Raw genomic sequence first — 11,799 nt, 5'->3', positions numbered from 1 at the left:
GTTTATTGTGGTATTGTTCGATACAAGTAGTTAACCAGCGAAGATGCGCAGATTCGGGGAAATGGTACATTCGGGGAAATTATTTTCTGGGAACTGTGCCATTCGGGGAATTGTATTTCGGGGAATTGTATTTCGGGGAATTGTATTTCGGGGAAAGTGTTTTCGGGGGACTGGTTTTCGGGGAAAAGTCGTACAATCCTTAATTTAATTTGATTTTACTATAACATAGATGGGTAGGTAGGTATTTCAGCTGCTACGCGTACGGCCGGTGTGAACAATTTGTGTTTTTTTTTAAGAAGAGCGGGCATATCTAATCTTGAAATGTTCACCGAAAAAAAAGTTTATAAATTTCCAAACATGAACACTTTTTTTTTTTTGATAAAAATCCAGGATACAGACGATAATTTACTGTAAAAAAAAACTGTATTTTTTATCAATATCTGACAAAATTACAAGTAATTTTTGTTACTTGACTTTGACTGTGCAATGCTCTTTGTTGATATATCCTTGAACTCTACCTACCTACGAAGTTTCATAGAAGTCGAAAGCCCAAACCTGTTCGGTAATTAAAAAAAAATCCCTTTTTGTATTTTTTGTATTGTTTATCATAGTTGTAACTCTGGTTGTATTTTATTTTTAATAGATAGTCAAATGTGACAACAACGAGTGCTGTACATTGCTCCGCATTGATCTCAAATGGGTATTGCCAGTTGGATTTTTCCCAGCACCGTTTCCCATGCGACCGACACACACTGGTCTGATTATCCCAGGCCCACAAGAAGTGTGCCAAGGAGATGTATTCCCTCCTTTTTTGCTGCGAAAAACGCTAAGCTTCAGCTCCGGATCCTCCACCGTATGATCTCTACTGTCCACGATTATTGATCAGCTTCAAGGTATAATTTTATTTACTAATTTAGCAGCTTTATTGAAGTTTCTAAATGCACTGTTTTTTTTACGGAATGTGGATTATGTTTCTCATCAAAATCTAATGCAGCTCTTCACAAGACCTACGACGGCGAAAGAAGCTTCATGTTGCGTGGACGTCTACGGTAAAACTAATGAATTGAGGCTGGACAAAGACACTTACCGTTCCGTAAGATTATTACCGAACGTAAGGTTTATTAATTTTGTGTGTGTTTTTGATAATAAAATAAATCAAAAGGTTCATAAGTAAGGCATCCAGTCGTAGGTTTGGAAATTGCAACTATTGTTACCTCTAACACGGTATGTGCTCCTGTCATCGTCGACTTGACGATCTCGTGGGGACACGGGTAGGGTAGGTGCTGCTACTGTCTATCGATCGTTTAAAAATTACCACTATACTCTTTTTTTTTTTAATAATTCGTTTATTTTTCCAGGCTCATTTGCTGTAGCTTTGCGGAGCCGATATTCATTGTTTAGATAACAGAATTACTTAAAACTAACGTTAGTAAAGCGGGGGCCGATTACTCGCGGCTATCTCGAGGTTAGGGGTAACAAATTGTAACAAATGGATGGCAGGGTAGGGATTGTGAACACAAGGTTTAGAGAGCAACGTGCTCTTGATCTCGAACTAAGCGACACTCTGATGAAAAAGACAAACATGGGGGTACACCGATGGGTAGCTAACAACTTGGGAGAACACAAGATGACACTAACTTCTAAATCCTCAAATCTATCCGTTTTAAAAACACATAAATTAAATTCAAATAGTCAAGGTCTCGGCTCGCCAAGACATCTCTAACGGGTATCGCGGGTTGTTTTCCTCGGGCCCTGAGGGATGTGGATAACTCAGATCTGGCAACACGGTGTAAGGTACACGACCAAACAACATGCTCGATATCGTGATAACCACTGCCACACGCACATAAATTGCTGCCTGAGAGCCCAATTCAATAGAAGTGCGAGTCTAACGAGCAGTGATTGGACATAAGCCTTGATATAACGCGTATAAAGTCGCGGCTCATGTCCAACCCTTTGAACCATGGTTTATTCGACACCTGTGGGAGAATAGAATGTAACCATCTTCCCAATTCACCATCATTCCATTTTTGTTGCCAACTGATGAGGACTTGCTGGCGAGCAATGGAGAAAAATTCGTTGAAGGCGATTTGTCGCTCAAAAATATCGCCTTCCATAGCGCCCACCTTAACCAATGAGTCCGCTTTCTCATTACCCGGAATTGAGCAATGAGATGGGACCCAAGCTAAGGTGATAGTATAGGAGCAGTTAGATAAAGCACTCAGTTTAGATCGTATTTCAGGCAGGAAATACGAGGAATGCTTCATCGGCCTCATTGAACGAATAGCCTCCAATGAGTTAAGACTATCCGTAAAAATGAAATAATGGTCAGAAGGTAGTGAGGCAATTCGCTCTACTGCGTAAAATATAGCTGCGAGTTCCACAACGTATACGGAGCATGGTTTCTGCAGTTTATAGGAGGCGCTATAAAATTGATTAAATACACCAAATCCAGTGGAAGCATTTATGGTTGACCCATCTGTGAAAAATCTTTTATCGTTACTTACATGGTGGTACTTGATTGCAAAAATTGAGGGAACAACCATCGACCGATGGTGATCTGATATTCCATGGATTTCTTGCATCATGGTCAGATCAAAATTTACAGAGGAACTATAGAAGGCTTGAAAGCAAGCACGATTGGAGATTAATGAAGAAGGACCAACCTCCAGCGTCATGTACTCATAGTACAAACTCATGAATCTTGTTTGAGGATTTTGGTCGAGCAGCTTCTCAAAGTGTTCTATTCCCAAAGGATTCAATACTTCACAACGGATGAGGAACCGGAAAGACAGCTCAGCGAAACGATCTGTCAGTGGGAGAACACCCGCGAGTACTTCGAGGCTCATCGTATGAGTCGAGTGCATGCAGCCTAGCGCAATACGAAGGCAACGGTATTGAATCCGTTGCAGCTTAAGAATGTGTGTTTTTGCTGCGGATTGGAAGCAAAAGCTGCCGTACTCTAAAACCGAAAGGATGGTTGTTCGGTACAACCTGATAAGATCTACCGGGTGTGCTCCCCACCAAGTTTCGGTAATTGTACGAAGAAAATTGATTCTTTGTTGGCATTTTTGTTTTAGATACGCAATATGTTTTCCCCATGTGCATTTGGAATCGAACCAGACACCTAAATACTTGTAAGATATGTTTGTGAGTGATTGTTCTACCCTTTAGTTGAAGCTGTAACTGTGCAGGATGATGCTTCCTAGAAAAAACAACCAACTCAGTTTTCTCCGGAGAGAATTCGATACCCAGCTTCATAGCCCAAGTAGACAAATTGTCTAAGGTATCTTGCAATGGTCCTTGCAGGTCCGGTGCACTTGGCCCTATAACGGACACAACGCCGTCATCTGCAAGCTGCCTTAGCGAGCAATTTTCATCAAGACAACCATCAATGTCTTTTACGTAAAAAATATAAAGAAGGGGGCTTAAACATGAGCCCTGGGGGAGACCCATGTAACTAATTCGTGAAGTTGTCGAGTTTCCATGAGAAAAGCTCATATATTTCTCAGACAACAAGTTGCTCAAATAGTTGTTCATAATTGGTGAAAGCCCACTATCGTGGAGTTTATCCGAAAGGACATCGATACAAACAGAATCAAAAGCCCCCTTAATGTCCAAGAAAATTGAACCCATTTGCTGTTTTTGCGCATAGGCCAGTTGAATTTCAGTTGAAAGCAACGCAAGACAGTCGCTCGTTCCTTTGCCTCTCCGAAATCCAAATTGCGTATCTGAAAGTAAACCATTCGACTCGACCCATTTGTCTAGACGAAAAAGAATCATTTTCACCAACAATTTCCGTATACAGGACAGCATCGCGATGGGACGGTACGAGTTATAATCCGACGCGGGTTTACCGGGTTTTCGAATGGAGATAACTCTTACTTGCCTCCAATCATCCGGAACAATGTTGTGCTCCAGAAATTGATTGAATAAGTTCAACAAGCGTCTCTTCGCGACGTCTGGGAGATTTTTGAGCAAGTTGAACTTGATTCTATCCATTCCTGGAGCTGAGTTGTTACATGAGAGGAGAGCAAGTGAGAATTCCACCATCGAAAACGGAGAATCTATTTCGTTACTACCCGACGGACTATCACGAACGTTGGTTTGAACCGACACCGAATCCGGGCAAACTTTCTGCGCGAAGCTGAATATCCAACTGTCTGAGTACTCCTTGTCTTCGTTGACCGGTGATGACGCGTTTCGCATTCTCCTGCCGGCATTCCAGAGTGTTCTCATGGAAGTCTCTCTCGACAAACCATCGACGAACCGACGCCAGTAACCGCGTTTTTTGGCTTTAATCAAGCCCTTAAAAGTTTTCTCGAGGTCGGTGTACCGCTCGAAATCCTCGACCTTACCGTGTTTGCGGAAGCGTTTAAACGCGGCGGACTTCTTGTGTTCGCGTCGGTGCAATCCTTATCCCACCACGGAGTAAGAGGTCGTTTGCGAACGAAAACACCCGGAACGCGTTTCGTCTGTGCTTGAAGAGCGCAGTCAACGATAAGTCGCGATAAAAAGGAGTACTCATCCAGCGGAGGGAGTATCTCAACCGAATAAGTACCACCGAGAACCGCGGACGCAAATTTTTGCCAGTCGATGTTTTTCGTGAGGTCGTACGCGATGTCAACCGAGCGAGTGGAAGATGAACCATTGGTAATAGAAATTTTGATTGGCAAGTGGTCACTACCGTAGGGATCTTGCATTACTTTCCACGAGCAATCCAACGATAGTGAACTCGAACTGAGGGAGAGGTCTAATCTACTTTCTCTTGCTGGAGGTTTGGCCACTCGTGTTACTTCCCCAGTGTTTAGAATTGTCATATTGAAGTTATCGCAAAGGTCGTATATCAGGGTTGAGCGGTTGTCATCGTACAGTTCCCCCCAGCCTGTACCGTGGGAGTTAAAATCTCCTAAGATCAACCGAGGCTCAGATAAAGCTGAGCAGATATCTGAGAGACCTTGGCGAGAAATCGCAGTTCTTGGAGGAAGATATACTGAGGCAATACTGAGGCTTTTACCTCGAATATTTACCTGACATGCGACAACTTCAATGCCTGTCACGAAAGGCAGATCGATTCTATGAAAGGAATGGAGCTTATTAATCCCGAGAAGCACCCCTCCATACGAATCTGCTCGATCAAGGCGAATAATGTTAAAATCGTGGAAAGGGAGATCGGTGAGCAAATGCATCACAAAGTGAGTTGTGAACTAAAAATTTGAATGTGTCAAGTTTCGGTATAAGACTTCTACAGTTCCACTGAAGAGCAGAGATCATATCCCCGACCTCATTCGGAAAATTATCCATCAAAGGATATGATCGATGCAAGGAAGGACCACCTAGAAGCTAGTTGCTTCAAAAGAGTTTTCACGAATGGAAGCACTAAATCAATAATGTTCCGAGTTGAGTCAGAGACGTTGAATATATTGAAGATGCTCTCCACAATTCCAGAAAACGTGAACATGGCATCATGTTCTTGCTGATTATTCAGCTGTTTTTCTGGCTGAAAAACTGGGATATCTGGGGTTTTAGATGATCCCGGAAGTGGCGGAAAGTCCTTGTTAAAATTACGAGATTTAAATCCCGGTGGTGGGGGTTTCGGTACATTTCCGCTACCTCTTAAATTTGTCAAGGTAGGTTGGGAGTCCATACGAGAGATCTTACGCGGATTTTGAGTGACGTTTTTTTTTAATCGCTTTCTCGTGTTGCCTTTAAAGACAAAGGGACTACCTTCACCAACCTCTGAGTCAGAGCCCTGATCATCATCTGGCAAAATGGAGTATGTGTTTTTGGTTTTTGGGGTGGTTTGGGAAGATGAGGCGGTGTTTTTTAAGAGTTCTGCAAGTGACCTCTTGGAGCGAGCTTGTAAAGACCGCTTAAGTTTTTCTCCCTGCTGTTTGTACTTCGGGCAATCAACCAAAGCATGCAGAGTATCCTTGCAGTAAACACATTTTGGGGTAGCCCGGCAAGGACCATCTGCATGCAGCTCGCCGCATTGATCGCAGCTCGGTTTGTTGGAGCAGAAGTCAGCGGTGTGACCAAGTTGCTTGCATTTTGAGCAGTTCATTACCCGCGGTACAAACAAGCGTACAGGCAGTCGAACCTTCCCAATTACGACGTAGTCAGGTAGCGCCGATCCTGAAAAGGTCACACGGAACGAGTCTGACAGAGAATACGTTTTTTTCGTGCCAGTGAGAGACACTGATTGCATTTGGATGCAATCCAGAATCTTCACTTTCGGAAGGGCACGGTTTTTAAAAATACCGAAGGATTCGGCATGAAGGAAATCTTCGCAAGTTAGACTCGCTTCGGTGACCACTCCTTCGATTTCTACGTCGCAACTGGGGATGTAGACTCGATATTCCATCGTAAAGAGCTCATAGGCAACAATCCGGTTTGCCTGTTTCAGGTCATCAACGGTAACGCGCAGTTTGTTTGGCGTCACCTTAAATATATCGGTTACGGCCGAAAAATGTTTTGTCAGATGCTTCGAAATCCGAGAAATATTCAAAGGTTTTTGTTTGGGCCGGAAAAAAACAACCCACGGCCGCTTGGGTAAGCTTTATGGCGGGGGGTCGCAGAAATTTTTAAGGGAACGGTTGGAGTAGGAGGAACAGGTGGACGAGGGGGCGATGGTGGTGAAGAGGGGGCAGGGGGTGCAGGAGGCTGTTGTTTAGACATCACCTTTGGGTAAGCTCCAGTGCTCGTTTTGGGGTCCGAAGTAGAGTCCCCTGAGGTATCCATTTTCTCTTCAGTGAGAAGCAGATTTTCGAATGATGGAGATTCAACAGACTCATCATCGGAGATATCTGCTAGCGAAATACCCCCGCCATCATTTGTTTCATCCATTGCGGGGTCTTAAGTACCTCCGCAACAGATTTCGACATAAACAAGAAAAAAAAATATGCGTAAAAAAAACAAAAAAAAAATAAAAAATAAAATAATAATAAAAAAAATATATATATATATATTAGAAAAAAAAACTTATCCAGAAATATAACGGTAAAAATAATACTTAATCCAACAAAGCAAAAAAAATGTGCCAGGAAAGTTAATCAACACTATAGGGAGATTAATCAGACTGCAAAAAACCAGTAAGTGAAAAAAAAATGAAAACCTTTTCAGGAAAAACAAAAAGGTGTCAGAAAAGTTAATCAACACTATAAGGAGATTAATCAGATAGCAAAAAAAAACCGAAGTGATAAAGAAAAAAAAAGGAAAACTTTTTCAGGAAAAAAATCAAAAAGGTGTCAGAAAAGTTAATCAACGCTGTATGGAGATTAATCAGGTTGCGGAGAACGGAAGATAACCGTTTGTTACTTAACTCTCCACACAAACGCACGGAGTATGGCTGATGACGATGATCTACTGATGTGAGGATGATGATGATGATCGTTCTATTGTTTCCCTCGAGTGTTTTCAACAAAGCACCGGCTGGCTCGCCGGCTGGTGAACTCGATGACCTTGATGTTGCAGTGGCGTGATGCGATGAAATTTGTTGGCTAAAGATGAACAGCTCATCTGCCGGACTCGGCCGGAAATGACTGCTACCTTTCTCGAACGGTTGTGCGGCAAATGCAATTCCGCGATGCTCACTACACTTGTGTATACTATAACACCACTCAGTGTGAAAGCGGATTGAAAAAAACCTCAATAGGGAAAAAAAACTAGTACTGATAACGGAGTGCAAGCAACACTAGACCGAAACAGTCGAACGTTCGATGCGGAATGACACTATACTCTGTTATTTAAATTAGCATCTTTAATTATGTAAATAGTTGACTTCACGCAGAAGTAATATAAAACAAATAGTTAAAGAACACATTCTACAAAACTTTCGGTAAAAAATATATTTTACAGAACGATAGATCAGTGCACGGTCCCTAACCTCACTTTTTGCTTCCTATCATTTTGTCTGTGAGTAAAAGAGATGGCAACGAATGGGAGCCAAAACAAACCACCCAAAACTGTCAAAATTTACGGGAGAGGGAAGAGTGCGGCAAATCTTCGTGCACTGATCTATTGCAGCAAAAAAAAACCGAACAAAATTTAAGAAATTTGGTTTACCAAGCTATGCGCGTCGGTCAGGTGAGTTGCGATTTAGCGTGACTTTTATGCTATTTAGATGTGAAAAACTTTTTAGTGATTGCAATAATAATGCGTCCGAACAAACACGAAAACTGCGTCGCCAAGGGATAGCAGGTTTATTTTCAAAAAATCTGACAGACCACGAACACAAATCTGGCACAATTGGCGTTGACGGCGACTCTGTAGCTCTTTACTCCTATGAGAAAATCCATAAGCAAACGTCAGACTGTGCGTGAAACATGGCGGACTTTGTACTATCCTTTCACTTCACCGAAAATTCCCATAAGAAACTATCTAAATTTGCTGGAAGAGCAAATTTTTCGACGGTGCCGTCAACGCCAATTGATGAATCTACGTTAAGGTCGACCAGCAGATGGAAATGATGATAAAATGAAAATGACGTTTTGCTACCTGTCAAATCGTATGGAATATTTTTTAGTACATCATCACTTTTGTGGTTTTGGATTTAGAACCTAGGTGTCGCATGCACTGGTGCAGTTTCGCGTAGATTCATCAATAAAGTAACATATAGATAATTCGCCAGATTTCCCAAAAATCTGTCTGGCAGAGGTTAAATTTCTCTGGCTGTGCCAGATAAATCTGGTAACCTGGCAACGCTGGTCACCACCATAAATATTGACGATTTTTTTGTCGTGATTCGTAAGAGCTGGTGCGTTCTATTTTCAATGAAGCAGGAATACCTCACCTAGACAAATGAATTCTTTTCTCCGTGTACTGCCCCTTACCATGCTCTTCATCATAACATTCTTTGTTCTCGATTACCTCCACACCGTTTCCTACATCTGATTGCTCGAGACTGTGCCGTGCAATCATATACAGCTGCCCAATTTTGTACTGAAGAAGATAAAAATAATCAATTAGTTAATCCGTACACAAATTATAGACACCAACCTCTTCTACTGTTAATGGCATACAAATTCGATATTCTTTGATGAGCATTCCTGATCAAATACTTTGTATCAAAAATCAACAATAAATATTATACTTAGGCTCTGAACCATTTGGTGGATTATTTTAACTTTTGGTTAAAATTTGACAGATGAAAAGTTATCGATTAACCCTGCTATCCGAGCGTGGTTACTTCTGACAGACAAGAAGTTAAATTTTGACGACCGTGGCTCGAAAACCGGTCGATCGACAGCACGGGGATTTTCGAACATAAGAAATAACTTTCGAAATGTCACTTTTAACCACGAGTTAAATTTAACTCGGCAAATGGTTCACAGCCTTAACTGTTTTCTTCAGTTTAGGCTGTGAACCCCTGTGAACTAAAGCCCTACAGTAAAAGTATGGACGACTGTCACCACAAAACTGAAAAAGCTGTTCCAATCGAGCAAAGCGGTGCATTTTGACGGTTCGATTGGAACAACTTTTGACAGACGTCCATACTTTTACTGTAGGGCTTTACTGTGAACCATTTGCCGAGTTAAATTTAACTCGTGGTTAAAAGTGACATTTCGAAAGTTATTTTCTCACAGAAAATGAAAATTACCCAAAGCTTGAGTTTAAACAACCCAAAATTAAGTAAAACCATTTATCCCATTGGGTAAGAATGAATGTGTTATGATGGTAAATTTTAACTCAACGCTTGAGTAATACATATATTACCCAAAGATGAGTAAAAAATGGAAATTTACTTAATTTACTCAACGCTGAGTAACTTACCATAAAGCTTGCGTTGAGTGAAAATAACTCTGAGTTGGATGAAAAAAATGCCAGTGCATGAAATTAATAGCGAATTCGTTTATTATTCAGTTCCAACCTGGATCGGGTATCAAGATTGGGTCTGCTTGTTTTCCAGCAAACGTCAGTTTTATCATTTGTTTTTAAAACCTGGCACGGGTCGAGGTTCGCACTGACAAAAAGTTCGGGTTCGCACGGGTTGGAACTGGTTCCAACCCCGATAATAAACGAATTCGCTATAAGTTCATTTGCGTGCGACGTCCGTGATTCCCCCGTAAGCCGTAGATTCATTACATAAAACGCGAGTGGTTATTCATCCTATTAGAAGCAGCAGTAGAAGATGGTAAAAGTGCCCTACGAGAGGTAAATCTTTATTTTTTCGTTCCATCTGGATTCTTAGGGAAGTTTCCTGTGGCTGTTCCATTCCATCGACACCATATGTAGTTCGATTCCGAATTCGAAGTGTATTACCATACACCGACGTAATCTGGTGACTTATGAATCCGAAGCGCTAGCACATATAAATAATTTTGTTTCCCCTGTATTCTTTTCTTCAGATGCTACTTGCAGTACTAGCGTTCAGCTAACGAGAAGAAGTTTTGCCAGGTTATCGTTTGTTCCATCTGGCTGATTTTGAATTATAATAAATATGTTCTCAGTTTTTATTGTTCTTTATTTTTAACATCCGGAATAATTACGTACTCTTTATACTGCGATCGTCCCTTTCCTTCAATCATTTGTACTCCGGAAAAAAGTGCTTGGTAAAATAACCTATTGTTGGGGTAATTTTACCCAAAAATAGGTTGTTTCTAAAAAAAAAAGCGGTAAAATAATCCATGGTTAATTTGACCCTAGATTTTTTATTCGAAAAAAATGCCCATTAAAATAACCTATCGTTAAGTTAAATTTACCCAAAATTAGGTTTTTCCTTATTGAGCAAATTGACCCACTGCAGTCTTTTCGATCATTTACCCAAAATTAGGTTTTTTCGTGTTGACCCAAAATTAGCTTCTCGTACGGAACTTCGAGGTTGAGTCAAAAGAACTCTAATTTGGGTAATTTTTTTATTTCATGTGTGCTGTCGATCGACCGGTTTTCGAGAAGAACTTATAGGCTGTGTTCCACACGGTGTTTCGCGAAAACCCATTAATGGGTATAAAAACACCCATTTCCGCTAAAAGTGCCCCTCCTCATTTAATGGGTAAACTATGGTTTACTCATTAATGGGTAAATGGGGTATCTGTCAATAAATGGGTGTTTTTTTACCCATCTTCTTAAATTGTGTTTTTCGTATAATGGTATTTCGAACATAAAAATAACTTTCGATATGTCACTTTTAACCACGAGTTAAATTCACAGCCTTAGCCAAGGTTGTCAAAATTTAATTTCTTGTCTATCAGAAGTAACCACGCTCGCATAGCAGAGTTAATCGATAAATTTCAATTTTATCAAATTTTAACCAAAATTCAAAATAATCCATGGTTTAGAGCCTTAGTTATGGGCGATTATGATCTGATTTTTATCGAGATTATCGTTGAACCGATTTTCTCACTGGACGTCTGTCAAAACTTGTTACAATTGAACTATCAAAATGCACTGTTTTGCTCGATTTTGTAGTGACAGCCAAGGTGGCTACATATAGGTGTTATAATGTGTCAAATTCATGATTCAGCCATGTTGGATTTTTGTATGGGACAGCGACCGAGTTTGTTTACAATTTGCTCTAAAACCGCACTTTTCCCCCCGCGACCTCCTCGCCTATATAGTGACAAAGCTGTATCACCATTTATATACCCACCATGGTGACAGCCGTGCTTTTGCTCCTTTACTCCTATGCACGGTGTTTGGCAAAAATCCATTAATGGGTAGAAAAATACCCATTTTTAAATCTAGTATTATCGGTACAGCTGAATACCGGAAAACCCACACGCGACAATCCATTTTACTCTTGTTTTGTATGTTAATCAAAGTGTCGGACATGATGCGCTATAATGCGCACTATATTCGACG

At 40.9% G+C, this 11,799-nt stretch overlaps 1 protein-coding gene across 1 annotated transcript in view; it reads right to left on the bottom strand.

Annotated features, from left to right (window-relative positions):
- The window catches only part of LOC135714794 (cytoplasmic phosphatidylinositol transfer protein 1-like), a 49,034-nt gene extending 39,648 nt beyond the window's left edge, over positions 1 to 9,386 (bottom strand). The window contains 5 exon segments of the mRNA XM_065238162.1: positions 7,647 to 7,664; positions 7,733 to 7,736; positions 8,792 to 8,940; positions 8,998 to 9,090; positions 9,334 to 9,386. Coding sequence (XP_065094234.1) covers positions 7,647 to 7,664; positions 7,733 to 7,736; positions 8,792 to 8,940; positions 8,998 to 9,045 — 219 coding nt within the window. The 5' untranslated portion in view covers positions 9,046 to 9,090; positions 9,334 to 9,386.
- Positions 9,387 to 11,799: the final 2,413 nt, after the last annotated feature.

The sequence above is a fragment of the Ochlerotatus camptorhynchus genome, unplaced genomic scaffold (assembly GCF_037179485.1).
Source record: "Ochlerotatus camptorhynchus isolate MF236.1 unplaced genomic scaffold, CSIRO-AGI_Acam_v1.1 ptg000726l, whole genome shotgun sequence".
NCBI lineage: Eukaryota > Metazoa > Arthropoda > Insecta > Diptera > Culicidae > Ochlerotatus > Ochlerotatus camptorhynchus.
This window is presented reverse-complemented; position numbering and strand designations above follow the sequence as displayed.